General features: G+C 45.7%; 1 protein-coding gene across 5 annotated transcripts in view; it reads right to left on the bottom strand.

The window, feature by feature from the left end:
- The window catches only part of SEMA6A (semaphorin 6A), a 184981-nt gene that overhangs the window by 36960 nt on the left and 128208 nt on the right, over positions 1 to 19813 (bottom strand). For all 5 annotated transcript variants that reach the window (XM_085632648.1, XM_085632649.1, XM_085632646.1 and 2 more), the window contains exons 8-16: positions 17685 to 17804; positions 16417 to 16505; positions 12997 to 13214; positions 9655 to 9786; positions 8295 to 8450; positions 2719 to 2895; positions 1526 to 1666; positions 1341 to 1421; positions 199 to 257 (exon numbers count right to left, since the gene is read on the bottom strand). In XM_085632648.1, the coding sequence (XP_085488774.1) occupies positions 199 to 257; positions 1341 to 1421; positions 1526 to 1666; positions 2719 to 2895; positions 8295 to 8450; positions 9655 to 9786; positions 12997 to 13214; positions 16417 to 16505; positions 17685 to 17804 (1173 nt within the window). The remainder of the gene's footprint in view (positions 1 to 198; positions 258 to 1340; positions 1422 to 1525; positions 1667 to 2718; positions 2896 to 8294; positions 8451 to 9654; positions 9787 to 12996; positions 13215 to 16416; positions 16506 to 17684; positions 17805 to 19813) is intronic.

Consider the following 19813-nt stretch of genomic DNA (forward strand, 5'->3'; position numbering starts at 1 on the left):
TACAGCAAAGACCAGTCTTTTTGATGTGCGTGTACGATGACAGAATGACTGCGGCTTATTTGTTGCGACTGTCATTTCACCTATTACCAGGCTGTCACTTGTATGAAGAGGCTTAATATGCGGCTATTGTGTGCCCTGGACCTTCCCAAACAGACACTGACATTAGGTAAACAGGATAGAAACTGGTGCCGTGCTTACTTTGGCAGTCGCCCAGGCCCTCGGTATTGCCGTGCTCGATGTCCTGCTCGAACTGCACTCTACAGAAGAGGAGAAGAAAGACAAAGTGTGTGAGACGCATTCCCGGCCACAGCGCAGAGGGGTAACTCAAAGCAGGGACTGCAAGACGCAGCATGCCGTGCAACCCCAGGCGCGTTATTATTGCGACATGTACTCAGCACATACCCTGCTTTAGGTATGCCTATGCTCTACCATGCATGCTTCATCTTTGTATGCCAGAGACGTGTCCCATCTTTGCATCAGAAACAAGGCAGGAGAGAGGCAGTAAGAACCTGTCTCCAGAGGTGAGCATGAGAGCGGTCTAGTGCCTGTAATGAAGCCGTGAAACGCTGCCTTTCAAAATCTGTGGGCACTTCTGGCAGGGAGATAAGTCACTGCCTGGAACGGACGACTGACCTCCATTTTAACAGATGACAGCTCAACAATGCACCTGCGAGCACATGAATTGGGGGAGGTGTGCGCTCGTCAGTGCTTCTGACATTTCTGAAAGCCTTTACCACCAGCCCCAGTCTAACAAAGAACAGAAAATGGTGTCCATGCGGCTAGAATGTGAGCCGAGAGCCAGTTTAATAGCTCGGCTAGTTTAAACTCCGCCAGGGCCGCAGACGTGACACTCCTGTTCGGATTCTGCTGAAATGAGCAATTTAGAAATCCCTTTTCGGGCAGCATTAACAACCCAATCAATGTGAAAAATGAAATGCTTGGAATGTAAACTTACTCAGCAGAAAATGCAAAAAATCCTTGCACTGACCTTGGCACACAGAGAAAATATAGCCGATTCCAGCACAAATGTACCCATATGGGTGGAATTTTAAATATTAACACTCAAGGAAATATAACCTGTTTTAATGATGTGAAGAAAAGGTGATGTAAAAGGTCACCCATTTTCTCTCTGGACTCGTAGGAGTGGGGGAGGAGGATAGGGGGCGTGTCTAGACCAGACCAATGGTTCATTGCGAACCAAGTCAAGTCAAATTAAGAGGAAGGCAAACTCCAAGTCAAATTGGCATTTTCCAAAACTCTGTCTGTTGAGGAACATCCCTTCTCTAATTTGCATGAGTGCTGAAGCCTTTGCACAGTCGGAGATGTAATGCCTTACTTACCTGGAACCCGACGAGAGAAGCGAGCAGGCGCCTGCATCCTTACTCCAGCCACAGTAGGGATCCCTTGACGCAATGCAGGCCCTACGAGAAAAGCAGCAGATCATGAAAACTGCAGTGGGTCTGACTTAAATCAGAAGTTTGGCAAAGAGAAAAAAACAAACAGTGTGTCTCTCGGATTGACGTACTTTTTGCAGGTGCCATGCCTTTCACACCGTCCAAGAGGAACCCAGATGACACAGGTAGTGAAGGCCACATAGAGAGAATTTCTTTCCTTGTCGAGCTGCATCCCCATAATCCTCTTGTCTTCCACCCCTTCATAGCTGCACCTGAGTCAAGCAACAGCAAGGTTAAGAGTGTATCACATCAAAAGCCTGCTCATAGACAGCAATGAGGCCCCCGATAGGGTCATCATCCTTCTGTAGCACAATACAAAAGACTCAATGAGGTCTCTGGCGACTCAATAAGGTCTCTGGCTTTTCCCTTACCTGGCCAGCATTATTCATCTAACCTGCCTGTCTCTGGCCCTTTAAAGCGCTGATACATCTGAAGGGGCTTTCCAGGATTGAGTCAAGTAGACTGTGCCTGGGTTTGCTTTAGTCAATCTCACAACACAAGGCGTTTGGCCCAAAAAGTATTTTCATTCAACAGTGTTATGACATTTTCCTTTGGTGTATCCACCACTCTGTTCGTGTCATTACATTGTCCGTATATCTGAATTGAATACATCATTTTATGTGGAGGTTTAGCTCTACAAAAATGTTGTATTTCCCACTCTTAAAGAAGCACCATAAAAAGAGAATTTTGTGAGTTCCTCCCATTTCATTTTTGTTTCTGTTGTATGGTCTCAACTAGATGCCTCGCACAATACTGCTCTACGCACAACAAGATGCGGCTGCTATTATATAATGTGACGCATAATGCACTTCACTGCTCCTAAAAATTGCCTGTGTTATACGGAATAAATAATGTAGTAGTAGTAGTAATAATAATTACGCTCGCTTTTCAACAGAACTCCTAGGAAGAAAAAAGAGAGTGACTGGATGCAACACAAATAATGAGCCCTTTGTGGCTGGCTTGTCAATAAGAGTCCTTGCTTAACAGTTTAAAGTGGAATAAATGTAAACAACATACATCAGTGCTTAGCAGAGATACACTTTGTGCAAACAGTGAGCATAAAAAGAACTGTAAACTTGTGGTTCACTACCTTGGACTGAACAAACATCTTAACAGAGGCTAAAACCTAATCAAATGATGAGTTTGAATGTGCAAACAATGAAGTGAAAACTGGGCTGGGAGACACACAAAAATACTCAGCAGGAACGTCAAGAATCAGGGGCACAAGAAGGAAGCTGGAGGTAAAAACAAAGCAAATACACACTTTTCAGGATTGTATACGTTAATTTCCTCCAGGAAAAGGCTGTCGCTGAGGAACCCGTGGCTTCCTGTTTGCGCCAGGAACTTGAGAATGATGCCTTTCTCCGATCCCAGGAACACCACCGTGTGATTCTGAAAGGGGCCGGCCGCCGTATCAACAGCAATTTTGGTCAGTCGGTACCTAAAACGACAACCGAACATGTCACCAAGAACCGCCCCTGGCACTTCATAATGGAACACGTTGGATCTGTCCTCTCGCCTTTCATTTTAAAACTCGCCACTGTCCCAGTTAGCTATATATATGCAAGGTACATTCATAAACATTTCCTTCTTTCCCCCAACATATCATACTCTTTGTGTTTCTATGAAGAAGGCGTAAGTTCGACACCAAAACGGATATCACTTTAGTGTATTGCAGCCTTTGTACAGCATTTCATAACCCTTAGCGAGAACCAGAAGACTTGCATGGTCCTATGTTGACAGTGACATTTGGAAACCACCTTGCCCATGCTTTGTATTGGAACAATTTTGCTTAGTCTAAATAAGGGTTTGCCTCAATATTCAAGGTACTGAGAACGTTATGGGAGGAAATATGGCCTAGTGGCAAAAGCGGACGACTTTGGAACTGGAGAACTAGGTTTGAATCTTGGCCCTGGTTCAACATCCTGTGCATCTGGGCAAATTACCAAATCTCCCCATCCATAAAAAATATGCAATATGGTTTGGTTCTTTTGTAAAGAGTCAAGGTTGCAGGATTTGAGGACACCTACCAGGATATGAACAAGTGACTATGCGGCCTAGCACAGATCCCTACAGTGGACGATTAGTTGACTGAGTGAGTATCTTGGAGGTAAATGACAGATTTTTTTAGTGTTACCAAACTCCTTGGTCTTCATTTTATAGACCACTGGAGGATGAAAGGCTGAGTGCTTCCACCAAGACTGGCCCTGCGACTATGGTAGCAAGCATAGATCCTGCAATGGACGATTAGCTGACGGAGCTAGAAGAGCTATCAGAGTCTTGTTTTTATTGAATATAAAACCATGTATTTCATGTCTTCAGCACAAAATGGAAGTTTGCTCTCTGTGCTATTTCCATAGCAGAGGGCATCCCACTAGTTTACATGGACGTTTCACCACAAAAGTCATAGAAGCATGTTTCCAGTACTCAGAAAGGGGATGGGATGTAGAGGCGACGGTCTGATTGACTGAGTTGTTACTTTGCCCATTCCGATAGGTACAAGGCACTCAAATCAGAATAACATAGTCTCTGTACTTGTGATTCTGGAGCTAAAGGCGCAGCAGAATGCTGTTTACTCACAATTAAAGTTTACCTCTTTATTTTAATCACTCCTGTAACAGCAGACAGAAATTCGGCGATATTTCAACAACATTTTTTATTTTTCTGTAATGATTAATGGAAGATAGAAGCGGGGTGATCTGAAGCTAAATTATCAGCATTGCATCTTTAAAGAGACAGAGGCACCATACGCTGGCACACGCGTGCTGTCGCAGATCGCTAACTGTGTGTCTGCCTGAAACCAATTAGTCAGTTAGGGATGAGGTGCCTTGGGCATGCCCTCTAGGGTGAGAAAGCAATGCAAACTCAAGTGATGGCTGTTGAAGACACTGTTTATTTGTCAGTGCCCTGATCACACCAAAGTACTCCAGCTGAGCAGGGCAGCCTTTCGGCCCTATCACTGCCCTATGACTTTGACATTTCATCTGCAGGTGACGTGTAAAAAATATCAGGAATAGGTAACCATCACCGAGCGTTCACCTATATCAACTCCTTTACCACATGTAGGTGAAAGCTGGGGAAGCATTGCACCTAAATAACTGGGGGCATATTATACTGAGTGCCTTGTAGGTGCAACAGGTATGTGTGCATGCTTTCTGCCCCCCCAAGGCACAGTTCTAGTGCAGAAAGGTTTGCAGATTCAGACACAGCTCTTCTGTAATTCAGATCGCACTGGTGCTACATATGTGCACTAACACAGTCTCAAGGAGGGGTTCCCCATAAACACGCTATGCTGTATTACAAACACGGGCACATAGGCAAAGGAGCTGTAAGGAGGTGCACTGGTTGTGTGCCACATAGAGGTGGCACACATTCAGGGCACCCCACTGACACCCCTTACAAGCAGGGACTGGGAGTACCAGAGGTCCCCAGGTAACCCCATGCAGGTGGGTGCAGTTACTCCCTGCATCTGCCTGCAGGTGGATCTCTGTTCCCCCTTCAAATGTACAGGGAAAGGCAGCTTCAAACACCTGGCATGCCGTTCACTAATGTGCTGCTTCCAAGCCAGGCGTGAGTTCACGGCTACGCAGGTGACAGCATATTTACTGTAATACAACACACTGTCCCACTCTGAGCCTGGTGCACCCAAGGACAATGCTCCCTGTGCATAAAGTGCCCCCTGGTGGCCACGCAAGACAGAACAGACTATATGAAGGATGGCCCAAATATACTATGCAGAAGGGACAAAGAGGTAACCTGCCCACCACTTTTCTGCCAATATAATTAAGTGTGTTAATGTACCCACTGCAGAGGTGTGTTTGCTCTATAGTTCACAGGGTTGAGTTCTGGTGACAGTGGCTTATCAAGAGTGGCATGAGGCTGAAGGGGCTTCTCTGCCCATAAGCAGGTATGAAAAGACTGACATTATTTTGATGCAGGTGGCCTCTGAGACCGCTGGGTACTGGTGCCACTGCACCCGCTACACTAACGATAGTTATGCCGTTACCCATCTCTGCAATAATGATAGCTGGACTTCTGCCTCACAGACCGGCTGACCACTTCAGCCGTCCATCGTGGATTACATGAATGCTATCAGATAATCAATGGTTCGGTTGTTTAAGTGCATGGTGGCTATCAAGAGGTTTGTGACTGCATCAAAAACAGGTTTTTATTGAGCGGCTAGAGTTACAAAACTGACAGACAAAGGACAGTCACAAATCCACCAATTGCACATGGTATTAAGGAAGAAATGGCGTACAAGATCAAATGTGCTTTTTTGTGTCAAAGCAAGGATGCAATTTTTTTTTGGGCGAGAAAAATTCTGTCTTGAGGGTAAGAGTTCTGATGGAACCAGACCTAGCTCTAAATAAAAAGATGTACGCCAAAAAAGCTGAGCATGCTCTTGTTCTTGCTCACACATCTTCCACACAGTGGGTGACTAAGTTGTAGCAGTGCTTAATTCGAGCCTGTGGTTTCCAGTGCTCGGCACTGACACCTAATTGTGAATACTGGCACTTATGACAGTTTGGCACATTGCCACATGGTGGCGCTGTTTGGGTAGTCTATAGAGATGAGCAGAACAGAGGAGGTTTATTAATTCAAGATATATATATACACACAACATGATTCATTCCTGCCGCCCAATACATTCTTATAGCTTTGGGGTCCTGGAATAGTCTGAGTTATCACACTTTTTAAAGTGCAATTGTTATTAGTTGCATATATATATTGACGTTGGCAGCGCTGGCAGGAGCAATGGGAGGTGAAAGCTTCAGTGGCCTACTGACGAGGGCCCTGGGGCATATTTTATTACAAATTAAGCACTTCGTTTAACCAAATACGTACTATTGGGAAAATGCACAAGTAGCCTTGCACACAGACACACACACACACACCTGAAAAGGGGAGGAGACGACAGTAGACAGGCCCACATCACACGGAGGAGACTCACCACTCTAGGGCAGCCACAACACAATTTCCATACCCACAGTGGCAGCATTCATCACCTCACCCCTACTATGGATCTCGCTCTTCTAGTGCCTTGATATCCTATTCGGATGAATGTTGTGCTCTATAAATAAATAAATAAATAAATACACGGTGCTTGGGGTTACTTGTTGTCTGCGCTAGCGTCACAAAGGCCAGCTTGGCCCATTGACTAATCTGGCAATTAGCCCAACCAGCCGCCCTCATTGAAAAGGCTTTCTCTCACTTCAGTGGCACTATGGCCTGAGTGCCCTGTATGAATTGTAAATGTGAGTGAAGTGACGTACGCAGTCGTGAACGGCGATCGAAAGACGTCGCAGGAGACCCTCCGCCTTGTAACCATGACTAACCGCTGCTGTCTAGCGCCTCTCCGCTTGCTTTTTCAAGCCGCCTTTCATTTGCACATTTCCATATGCACTCTTGAACTGGTGTTTACTTCCTGTGACATTTGAGCTGCTTCATCGCAGCTTCAGCGCGGGGACACAGGTACAACTGCAAATCTACAGATTAACACAGTGATTGTGTCTGGGTTAGTCTGTTTCTAAGATTGACCACATTTGGCAGAGAGGGGAACATATTCACACAGAGACGATGTATCCTGACTCTCCCAATTTTCAAAGTTTGGAATCCGGTATTAGACGGCCTACTGTGCACAGTCTAGGCGCTAGGTCACATCTTCCCAAAGTAAACTCAGTGGTGAAAATATCTATCTGTAGGTGAGGAGTCAGAAGTGAGCTGTGTAGGGAAAGAAATCGCCATGTTCCCAACTGGGCATTCATAAACCAAGTCCAAAAACGATACAGAAAGATAGGGGCATTCATTTGACACAATTCTTTTGCTTTAAGAAGTCAATTTTTCTTGGTGTAGCGTGATTTTTTGCCTGTTCGGGTATGGTCTAAATGCGTTGAATGTTTACTGTGCTACATCAAAGAGGAGAGCACATTGCAGTTTTTAGGAGAACTGTTATACAAAAATGTGTAATCTCTGAGGTTAGCATTTTTCTTCCATACCCAACTTGGTCAGATTAATCTGCATACTGGTGCTACACAGGTTTCTAAGCGCTCCACGTTTCTGGCAGATACGTTTAACAGGGAATAGTGCTAAGAGCACGCGAGGTGAAGTGGAATGCTGGGATTAGCACTGTGATCTAACGGTTTCACAGTCAAGATCCTAGCCAGTAGAAGATGCCATCACCTAACATACGTGAAAGACTCCGAAGGCAGCGATACAAGGCACGCAGTCCGGACGATCATCCATTTTTGGCTGCTTGCTCCCAAGGCGCCATGCCAGCTGGAGAGAATTGCCTGTTACAGCTGAGCACAGTTGTGTATAATGCATTACACGCTTCACCGTCATCATGCTTATTTTTCAGACTCCCACGTTGTTCAAGTATTGCACCTGTGCTTATGCATCACTGACGTACAACGGACAGAGGTCACGTCCGTTTGGAGCCGGTCACTGTTTATGGAGTTACTGAGTGTGCTGGACACACACATTACGTGTATCCTGTCAGCCATTTCCACATCCTGCACACTGAACTCTGACAGACCAGCACTCGGCACATCTGCGAACCTCACCGACATTTGACTTGTCTGCAACCCCATCTGACCGCAGACAACCAAAACCAAGCAAACACATGCACAACAAGTCCCTGCTCGTTGGCTCCCCAGAGCTTTGGGTCCAGCTACTCAACCCCGTTGGAAAAGCCCAGCACCTGGCAGTGTCTGGAACCAGGACAACGCGAGGACAGATGCATGGATCTGCACGTGCAAGCAGAGGTGCAACAAGGATAACAGGCCTTTGCAACATCTCAATAACACACGGGCGACTCAAAGTCAAATCAAAAACTCTTACCTGACCATGGTCCGCAGGAACCACGGCCTGTTGACCACCGATGGCACCGCTTCGTCCATGAGCGGGTGTGTTTTGATGAAGTTTAGGGTGTCATCTGGAAAGACCGTCGAGGTCACATATTTCTCCATGGCTGCAGCACCAGCGCAGGAACCTGGCCTGTAAAGGACATGAGGATGAAACTGCTTGTTAAGTACTTAGGAATAAAATTGCTTTACTAAGCATATAGCATGAGTCCCGCGAGTGCCAATGGCCTTGATGAGGAAGCTGAACAAAGCAGAATGTCACCAAATAATATATTCTTAGATCTCCTATGGGCCTGTTCATTCCCTCACTGAAGGCCAGAGCAGAATTCAGATCTGCTTGAGAAGGACTTCAATTTACACTGGAGTGGAAAAAAATGGCATTAGCTCAGCGTCAGACCTACCGACGCAGCAGTCTAGCAAGCATCAAGCTGTAGCCGAGGGCGCTGCAAAGCCTTCGGAGAGTTGACGCGAAAAATAGGGTTCGAGGCTTCATGAAATGAACAGACAGGTATAAATTCATAGACAAGGAAGAATTCACTAACAAAAAGATCTCACTGCATAAACTTTTACAACTCGGATAGGCAAGTGAAAAATAAGGCAGTGTAAGAGCAAAATGGTGAATCTATAAGGAACGGGGAATGCCAAGTAGACAGAAATGGGCCATTTCTTTATAAACTTCGAATATGTGAACAGAGAAAGCCCAACTTTGAGGAGCTGTGGAGTATAAAACGCGGAGCAGGCGGGATACAACACAATTCAATAGAAGTCATGTGGGAACAATCAATGCCAGATTTTAAGAATAGCCACTATTTTAATAATTTTATTTATTCTCAGCAAAACAGTCATACCTGAATATTCAGAAAATCTAGCATGGGCCGCATCACCAGTGTCCAACGATACATAAGCCTAGCGAAGAGCTAAAGTGAACGGGTAAAGGTTTACCACTCTGGAGAGGAAGGAGAGTGATAGGGTGAGACCACAACCACAGAACATCTACACAAACCTGGGATGGTCTCTACTGATGCAGGTGCACTTCTCCCCCTCTAACCTAACTCCTTGCTTTCCATCCTGGAGGGGAGCGCCTCTTCCATTCTACGCCAAACCGTGGCTCTTTATTTAGGCGAGTGTGGACCTCTTTCCCTCTCATGTGCTCCCAGGCTTTGGTTCGCTATCCTATATGAGCTACACAGTTTGAAGCAGGTCACTCACGTAAATGTGGAATACAACCTCAGCACCCACACACCCAGTTCAGAGCAGTTGATATGAAGAAGCAGAACAGGCACAGGATAGACTTATCACACCACAACGATGAAGCACCTCTACCAAATGGTCCTTACCGTGGTCGGGGCACACGCTCCTCTGGAACTGGTGTCCAGGTGGAGTCCGGAGACTTCTGTTCTTTGAATCGTCCAGTAAACACACTGGCAATGTCAGCCATGTCATAGGCACAAACAGCAGAGCCCGGGATGCTAAAATGGGACATTTCCAAGAAAGTGTTACTCATTCTGCAGCTATGCTTAGCATCCAGACTGAAACACATGCTTCACTTCATACAAGTCTTCCTGTCACAGGCTGTTCTGCACTGAACTTTCTAACCCCAAGTTACTGACAGTGACCGGCTATCCCGGGAACTACCCGAATAATACGTCAGAAGCTTGAGAACTGTGCATAGGTCATCGAGAAGGACAGGATGAGAGGACTGAAGGGATCAATGCCCCAGAAGTATTGATGTGTATCAGTCAGCCACAGGAACAGTCACAAACTCGTGCAATTCATCAATGTCGCTAAATAAAGAGTCGCTCTCTCCCCCACCATGCCTGTACATAGCTATCATGGGTTGGTGTAAGATACCGTCTACAATTAAGACTTGAGTCTCAGCATTACGTCGCCCTCCAAAACTCTGCTTCGTATAACAAAAGGGCTCATTTATTCTCACTCAAGTCCACGGAAAAATATGTCACTCTAAGAAATTGGAGCTACTTATTTCTTGCGAGAGGATACTATATTCTCTGACTGTAACATCTCTCACATCGAGGTGAACGAATGGTTCTCAGTACTACGTGTTCTTGCCTTCTCAGAAAGAAGCAAACAAGTTGGTCTGTCTTCGAGTATTTGGGCCAAGTGCAGAAATTGATTTTTCGCTCTATTTTTCAACGTTGCAAGAGTTCAGTTTGCCAGGAGTGACAGCGAATGCCCCAGGCTTCCAGTAATAGGGCCCTGGCTGGTTCAACCACACGTCAGTTTGAAATCTTTTATCTCTGTCAGAAGCAAGATTCTCTTCTGTCTGTTACAAAAACCTCATCCTGTAAATATCCTCCGGTCAACGCAGGCCAACATTCGCTGCCGCTGATGCAGGAAGTGGAGTAGGGGGTAAGGGATCAATAAAATAGAATGTTTGTGACACATTTTTACCATATATATTGAAAAAGAACCAGGCTACTACAATGGCTTAAGGAGGGATAGGTAACAACATTGTACTTGCATCATCTCAGCAGAAACACTTCTCTGCACACACAAGCATGACTACCTACCATCAGCAGTTGTTTGGGGGCTCGGTTATCTCAAAAGTGATCAATACAGATTCTTAAAATAATGTACTTTTTTAAGTGTTTGGATCTTCAGACAAGGTGAACTTTTCAGAAACATGACGCCATTGAGTTAAGCAATGTGATCATGCCGGAGGTTGCCTCGGTTGAGGAATTTCTTATAATTTCTGTCACAAACCATACCTTGAAGGCGCAAATCGGCTCGTTTACGATCCACGGAGAGGATCCATTCTACACTGCAGCGCAGCAGAGACTTGCAAAATATTTGAATCCTGCTGACCTTAGCTTCCTTAGCCCCCACCAATGCTCTGTAGCCAAATTGATAATGTGTCCATTTCAAGGGGGATTAACATACAAAGAGCATGCGACTAAAGCTCTTAAATAAATAATTCGGACGTAGCCAAATGTCTTCATTATATGAAGCACAGCCTGTGCCTTGGAGCTGAGCTGCTGCAAAATTCCCTGCAGCAACATACTGGTGTACAGACCGCGTACCCGTGATTTCCACATACCACCTGCAGCCAATACGTACTAGACGGAACCTATTGCAGAAGACCAGGCCACCTCTGAGCCATGCACTGTAAGCGTGAGTATGCAAAAGAGGTTGCGAAGAACGGTGGGCCGCACGTGTATGAGAATGTGTAAACAGGAAAGAGGGTATTTATGTTTCCTGCTCTGTTCAAATGCATGCTCGGCTCGGGTGCTGTCTGATACCAGCATGTAAACACTCAATAAAGGCAGGAGGGCAGACATCGTAATAAAGAAGCGCGGGGGTGGGAGTGTAGGCGGCGCACGCTCTCGTATAATGAATTCTCAGACCTAAATGGCATTTATTTATCAGCAGGGCTTTGCTTGTGAACCTTGAGGCTGCCGTCACGTGCGCCAGCTCCCACAATGCACCTCGGCCTCAGTGTGATTACAAGGCGGCAGTGCTGTCACAGTCCCTATCAGTAACCCTGAAGATCTACACACAGGCCGCTCCAGACACTTATGCCACAGCAGCAGACGAATGCCTTTTCAATTTTCAAACTCTGAAGGCTCAGAGAAAGAAATGGGAAAACTTACAATTACGTGGAGGAACGTAAAAAGGTTTACCTTTGGCTCAAGGATTCCGAAATCGTTTTATAGGGGAGGTTGCACAAAGAGAATATTTATCACCATTTGAGCACAGCAGGGTGCGTGTCTCCCAGACCAGAGATCCCTGCACTTACGTGGGCAGCAGGAACCTTGAAGCCCTTCTGCTCAGCCAAGCATATCATGCCACATGTAAATTGATTGGTTGTCTGATCTAGGTTTGGCCATCACAGTTACAACATAGCATCCTCGCCCTCTTACACGACACTCGGTGTGAGGTGGTGGGTCTCTTCAGACAGCCTAGCCAGTCACAGACTGTGAATCATGTCTCACAAACTTCATATGCTGCTACTGAGCAGCTGCTGCTGGTGCTTTTCAAATTTTCCTTTAAACCTTTCCAGGAAAGGAAAATGCAGTGCCACAGACAGCATGCCCAGTACAGTGCGGTTCCGCTTCTCAATGGAAAACCAGCTATGGGGGTCCTGGTCGAAGATTAGCAGCCGGCACCAGACTTTTCCTCAATAGGATAACACATTTAAATGACTGTTCTGCGCATATAAGGGCTCTTCAAAGTTGGGGAAGTTCGGAAGCCTCAGACCTGCACGCCTTCCCTACCTTGGAGTTCACAGCTCTTTACTTTTACGAAAGGCTTTGCTTTGCTGTGTTGTCTTACTGGGACACATTCGAAGGGGCCAGCCTTGATGTTCCCCAACCTGCTGGATGGTCCCAGGTACTCCGTCAACTGGTCCTTAGCAATACACAAACTAGAAACTGCTGGATAGTCTATCCTAAATGCACTCAAGCCACCATATAGGGTTTAGCAGCACTTACAAAAACCCTAAATAATCGTTACCTAAATTAGATGATCTGAAAGGCTCTTCCTATCGGTCAAGTTGCATGAGCATTTTTTTAAGTGGTTGGCAGATCACACTAACTACATATCCAGCAACTCGACCCGTCCTATGAACAGTTCTCAAACACTGGATTTTATGTACTTTTTCGTTGTGTTCCCAGAGCCCAGCACAGAATTTTTCGATGTCCCAAGAGTAATATACTTACCTATTGTACGGAGTTGAAAAGGTGGCTAAGACGACATCCCGGCCATTAATCCGGATGACATCTGTCACTGCTTGCAGGATGTTGAAGTAGAAATGGGAATCACCAGGAACAGAGCAGTTAAGGCGTGCCTTGAGGAAAGATGTCCACTGCTTCTCCAGCACGCGCTGGGAGCCACCCATGTCATTCTTGCAGACCTGAGCAACTCGCGGGAAAACCACCTTAAAAGAGGAAAAAGAAAATGAGAGAGCCACCCTACAGCAGAGTTCCAACTCATTAAACATCATGTGCTAACAAACAGCGACAAATTAAAAAAAAAAAAGGGAATTAAGTGTTCTTGTACAGTGTACTAAAGAAGACGACACCTACAATTGAGAACTATACCCCCTAAAATCAACTACAAATTCACTTTGATGATGATAATATAATGCCAGGTATACAAATCCCTTTTTCAGTTGCAAAGCCTGTGATTTGCAAAATTAGAGGGTTTGCAAAAGAGCTTTTCACATTTTACACAGACCTTTTATGATTCGCAAAAGTTTTTGGGACCAATGAAAAGACTTTTGTGATCCTTTCTGATTTGCAAATAGGAGGGCTATTAGTTGGACCCCAATATTTGCGATTAAGAAGGGTTGTAGCAATGTTTTGTGAACCAAATTGTGGTTGCAAACCACTGATCACATACTGGAGTTGGAGTTGTAACTCATTCTCAAATACAAAACTGTTCCTGTGGAAGGAGGTCTCTGGGGGAGTGGTCCTGAGGACCAATGCCTGCTCCGTGGTCTTCTTCTCAAACAAGAATCATTATTTTTTAAAAGAAGCATCTGTCACTTTAATGGACATTGCCTGCTTTCCTTTTTGGAAACGCAAATGCAGAAGATCTGCTGTTTCTTGCAGACAGACACCAAATGGTAATATGTCGTCGACGCCCACCAACAAAATAAAAGAAATACTATAATTCCGGACCCAACCACTAGATGGCGGAATAATGCACAGCATAGTGAATCCAGAAAAGATTCACGCTGCAAAACATTATTTTTAAAAGCAGCCCCTGTCACTTTAGTGGACATTGCCTGCTTTCCTCTTTGGAAAAGCAAATGCAGAAGATCTGCTGTTTCTTGAAGACCTCCATCCACTCATTCACACCCAAATTAATATTCATTGGGCAGGTCGTTTTGAGACACTATGGCAATGAACATGTTGTGATGCAAACTAGTACTACACAGGTCATTTTGCAAACTGCATCGCTAACCAGCTGGCGAGCAAGCTGCATCACCCTGGTTTGCAAATGGGAATAGTACATCTTGATCTAAGCTCTATATTTCCACAAAGTACATTCACACTCAGCAGTAAATGCACTACCGAAGAAACCTTAAGCCGACCCTGCTCTGTTAGCAAGTTAGCGCCCTATCTCCCTTCTTCCTTACCCAGCCAAAGTAATGGAGAAAGTTATCAACATGCATCTCACCCACTACCTCGACAAGCACCAGGTCCTGGATATCACACAATCAGGCTCCAAATCCAACCACAGCACAGAAACAGCCCTCATTCTAGGAACCAGTGACACCAGGATGATCCTCGAAAGAAGAGAAACAGCAGCGCTCATCCTGCTCGACCTCTCCGGAGGAAAAATCTAACCAGCCAGCCTGCCACTATACAAGTCAGAAGCCAAGAACCTCATCTGCAGAGTCCCCCAAGGATCATCTGTCAGCCCGACCCTATTCAACATCTACATGACCCCACTGGCAGACCTCATCAGATCACATGGCATCAACAACGTTTCATATGCAGATGACCCTCAACTGATAATTTCCTTGTCGGACAAGATTCCCGCCATCAAAAACAACTTCGGCAGATGCATGTCCACCGTGACAATCTGAATGAGATCCTACTGCCTAAAGCTCAACACGGTCAAGACTGAAGTGGTGATCTTCTGATAGAAGACCTCTGCATGGGACTCCACTCGTGGCCAGCAGACCTCTGCCCCACACCTGTCCCCACCATCCAGAACCTTAGGAATCATCCTCAATGACAAACTCGACATGTCAGTTTAGATAATAGTAGAGACTTCCACCTGCTTCCACCTGATGAGGATGCTACAAAAAATCTTCAAGTGGCTCCTGGACAACACCAGGAAAACAGTAAGTCAGGCAATGATTCGACTACAGCAACACACTCTATGCAGGGAGCACCAAACAGCTCCTGAACAGGTTCCAAACCATCCAAAACATGGCAGCAAGACTTGTATTCAACCTACTTCGCCACATCCACATCTCCCCTCACCTCAAAGCACTTTACTGGCTCCCCATACACAAGTGCATGCAATACAAACTACTCACACATATACAAAGCATTACAAAACATTGGCCCCGCCTACCTCAATAGCTGCATACACTTCGACCACTGCACTAGACACCTCCGATCCGCAGGGCTTTCACTAGCACAAGTACCCCGCATACACAAAATCAGAACTGGAGGGTGCGCCTTCTCCCCCCCCCCCCCTCCAGAGCCTGGAGCGAATTGCCACAGCACGTCAGAGCCTCTTCATCTCTTCCCGAGTGCCTCAAAAATCTGAAGACATGCCTCTTCAAGTAACCACCACCTGGATGGCACAGCCTACCTATCTGCACGTGCCTGGATACACTCTTGGGTGATCAGGCGCTATAGGCATAATGCATCATAACATAACTTCACGAGTGTTGAGGCTCCCACTGCAAAAATATATCTGGAATTCTTGAGATCATGTGCTGTCGTTTTTCTGCCGAGTGGTATCACTACACCATTCCAAGCCAGACCATAATGAATGTGGGATTCCCACACAAATCAGTTTTGCACACCAATTTCTGCCTGCATTTTCCACACTTGGGTATTCTCTGTGGGTATTTTCTGCCAGGTTTTGCGTGGTGAGGTGTCCACAGAAAACCGAAAGGGCGTGGTGTTACTGTACATCTTGGATTCCCAGCTCAGGCGCAACCACTCTTTGTGCATTAGTAAGTATTTCCGATATTCTCTGAATGAGGACTAAATGAGATTAGTGAGAAAGTCTCTCATTCAAGTGAGGGGCAATCTCTTTTATATTTTCCACCTCCCCCCTCTCAGGTCAAATTGGACTCCATTGGCCAATGCATGGAAAGGACCAAAGACAAATTCCTAGTCACCTGCAATTTAACAAAACCTCACGCTACCTGAGGGCTAGCCATACATCAAACCGATGCTGGTCTTCGAAATAAATGTCGTCTTCTAAGGCAATGCAATATGTTTGCTGCAACCAAACTTTGGCTCCCGCAGCGTGATCTTCCAAAAAAAGATGGCCCTGTCACAGTGATTAATGGTGCTCATTTCAAGGTCATTCGTAGCCGCATGGGCTCAAGAACACTTTTTATTTTTAGAGAGAGAAGTAGTGGGCGATCATTGCTCGCTTACCTTTCCCATGCTGTTGTACTCCACTGCTATTTCCCGATAAAAGAAATAGATGCGGTCACCGTAATCCACAGCCTGCACGAAGTAGGGTTCTGTAAAGAGAAAGAGAATGTTAGTAGTGCGCTACAAGGGCATTCACAAAGGCGGTCAGACAGCGGATCACGGCTCGAGTGCAAGAGCCAGAGTTTCCTCAAGCCGCTCTAGAAGACGACCAGGTCTGATGGCTCGGCGCACTAATGCACCCACTGCAGGGGTCTGTGTCTGACATCAGGGTTCAAACATTCATATTTCCAGCAGGTGCACTCAGCCTTTTATCATTCCAGTGCCTAGAAAATGACTTTCATTGAAGTGGATAACAATAAACACTCATTATCTGGGAAGAGAACACCCTCAATGGTGAATGTGTCTTTAAAATTAAATTACGCCGGTTGTATTATGTTATAATCCTGTGAAGCATCGAATGAAAATTAAGGTTAGATTTGAATTTCCATGTAGTATAATTTAGAAAGGAGGGGTGATGTAGGGAATAAGGTAACTGACAGTCCTAGAATTGAAGACCCCATTGCTGTCTCATGTAGGGTAGTGGATGTCTATGGAAGGCAAGTATGGGGGTGAGCAGAGACAGCAAAAAGTCAGGCAGACCTATGACTGCTCGCACCCCTGCCGTTATTGCCATGCAAGCCAGTGTGTCCGCTGCACCGGGCACTGGCCTGTGGTCACAACCCTGAGTGTGGCCACAGGAAGCCGCATGCCTGCAGCCAGTCGCACCAACATGACTCAGGAGGGTGAGCACACACTGTCCCGCCACAAACTTTGATCAGCTGTGGTTTTCCTGCTATAAACCCCTAAGTGCCTCGAACCTCCACTGTGGGAAGTGTACACAAGCCCAGTCAGGGGTGGAGAAACAATGCTTCTGGTGTCTATGAAGCTGTCCTGTGAAAGGGATGACTTTGCCCTGTTAAGTTCCAAGAGCGGGCCAGGCGTGCCCACCTTTGCCTTTTATCTGAGGCACATAAGGCTCTGGCCCGGGGTGGTGTATGTTTTGCATTTACGTCCTGCTGGTAGAGCAGTTATATGGTTCCCTGCACTGTCTAGTCTAGTAACTCTGCAGACAAAAAGACACAACATAAATCAGTGTAAGTAAAAGTAGTAATATCATTTCCGTGGTTTGTCAGAAAGCATTACTGGAATAGAAGTACAGTCGGCGCCGGGACACCCATTAAGCAAGTGCCCCCCCCCACCCTTAGCCAGCAGTCTGTTTGTTTACTCACCTTTCAGCCATTTTGAGTCATACTTCACAGTGCGCAGTGTTGGGAATTCTCCAAAACTGCGGTAAATCACTGCATCGATGGCAAGGAAGTCGGTCACGGTGGCAGAGTAGAGTTTCCCATCTTGGTAGGGATGAAGAAAGCGTTAGAGCAGGACAAGAAAAAAAAGCATAGTTAGTTTCCCGCACGAGATTGTCTCTGGAAATTCTAGACTGGAAACCCTGTACTTGTGACTGAGGAAGATTACATGGCTTTGGGTTGAAATTACAGAGAATTATGTTTTTGTGTGGGCAGCTTTGTAAGAGGGGTAATCCTCCAGTAGGGTTGATGCCAGCTAAAAATAAAGGAGTGCGTGCCACCTCTACAAAGGGTTATTCAGCGCAAGGCTGCACTCCCTTCCTGCTCATGTCTACAGTTCTGTGCTTCAGGGTTCTACTTTAAAAACGATTTAATGCCCTTCCTAAATGGAGAAAAGAGATTCTAACACAGCAAAGTCAAGTTTTCTTACATCTCAATTATTGTGAGAAGAGCTTATCAGAAGTTGTTGTCATATTTTTTAGATGTATTTCTGCGAGAATTCAACTGAAAAGGTGGGCCGTCTCTGAATGTGCAACGCAATGGGAAACTTTCATTTTTTGTGTGGTATTTTCACATTTCATCTCTACATTCATTCATTCGCACCGGATTACAAGCTGTAGCTCACAAAAAAAAAAAAGTTATCTTAGTGAGGCCAAGTTCAAAATGACACGGGTGTTGCGTGAGGAACCAGGATTTGAACTCACGAACTTCCGAATCCAACACCTCTAGCTTTTGCCAACAGACTACCCCTGCCTTTGCCAGGGTGGCACTTGGTCCGAGATGCTGGGCCCAAATAGAGATGGTGCCTATAAACCTGTGCACAGTATTCGAGGCAGGACTTTACAGGACCGCAAGCAGCCTCAGCTACTGGCAACCAGCCAGAGCCCTATAGATGCTAGAACCACAAACCCTCCCAAGACTTTCTATTCTCCAAGAGTAACTGCTGATAACAGTAAGTTTTAGATGTCTGGGCACTGCCATGTAAGGCAGGCTAGTGAACATAACCTACCAGGGCTTGACATGGCGGAACTGTGTTCGTGCAGGTAAAGACTGGTCAACAAGTGGAACAATGAGAAATGAATAACTTAAATGCTACCACCCACTGATATCAGTTACTCTCAAAACTGCTGCCCTGCCATGCACTCAGTCCTTGAACGCCACTCCCCGGCATAACCGGATTCCACTTACATTTCTGGCTGTCTATTTTATTGCAGCCTTTCTGCAAGTAGTGGGAATTATTCCTCTTAAGAGATGGGGGAAATCTTCATAACTAAGTAGATCTGTTAAATGATTATTTTGGTGAAGGCTACTGAGGACCTCAGTAAATTAGTTTAGTTGTAGCTGAAGTAGCACGAAAAAGCAAGCACTCATCACACATGCATAGACTTTAAATTTACACTCACAACATGACAGCAGAAAAAATACCTTTAAAATCCAATACAAACCATGCATTCGACCTAGGAGCGTAAGGCAGGCCCTTTAATAAACATTAAAAAGGATCGATACCTGCTGCCCAGCCAATCACAGCTTTGAGTGGCCTGGACTAGCCTGAATTGTCACACATGTGGGAAAGTGATGGCTAGAAGTTATGTTGGTACGGTCATTGTCGGTGCTGGCAGCGGAGGTGCAAGCTGTAGTGGCATCCCGAGAAGGGCCCTGACAATTATTTTTTTTTACAAATTAAGCACTGGCTACATGTGTGTTTAGAGGAGCAGAGGAACAGGAACTCGTGCGCTATTAACAAATACGGACTTCAGAACTTCCTGCTCAGAAGACAACACAAGGCTTTTAAAAAACATAAATTGAGCAAGAGAGGAGGGTGCACGTCCTCACAGGGCCTTTATGGCTTACCCAAGGACGAGAAAACAAGATTTGGGCTGCAAGAAGTAACTAACGCCTTGATGACCAAAAAAAGTGCCTTTCATTTATACAACCTACGCAGACGTGCACTCCACCTCCCACATAGAGCGGCCACATTGCTGCATTATAGCTAGGTTTACACTCTACATGGGACCTACATGCATTATCATTTCCTTTAGTGGCGTCAAGGATTT

The sequence above is a fragment of the Triturus cristatus genome, chromosome 2_1, assembly GCF_964204655.1.
Source record: "Triturus cristatus chromosome 2_1, aTriCri1.1, whole genome shotgun sequence".
NCBI classification, from domain to species: domain Eukaryota; kingdom Metazoa; phylum Chordata; class Amphibia; order Caudata; family Salamandridae; genus Triturus; species Triturus cristatus.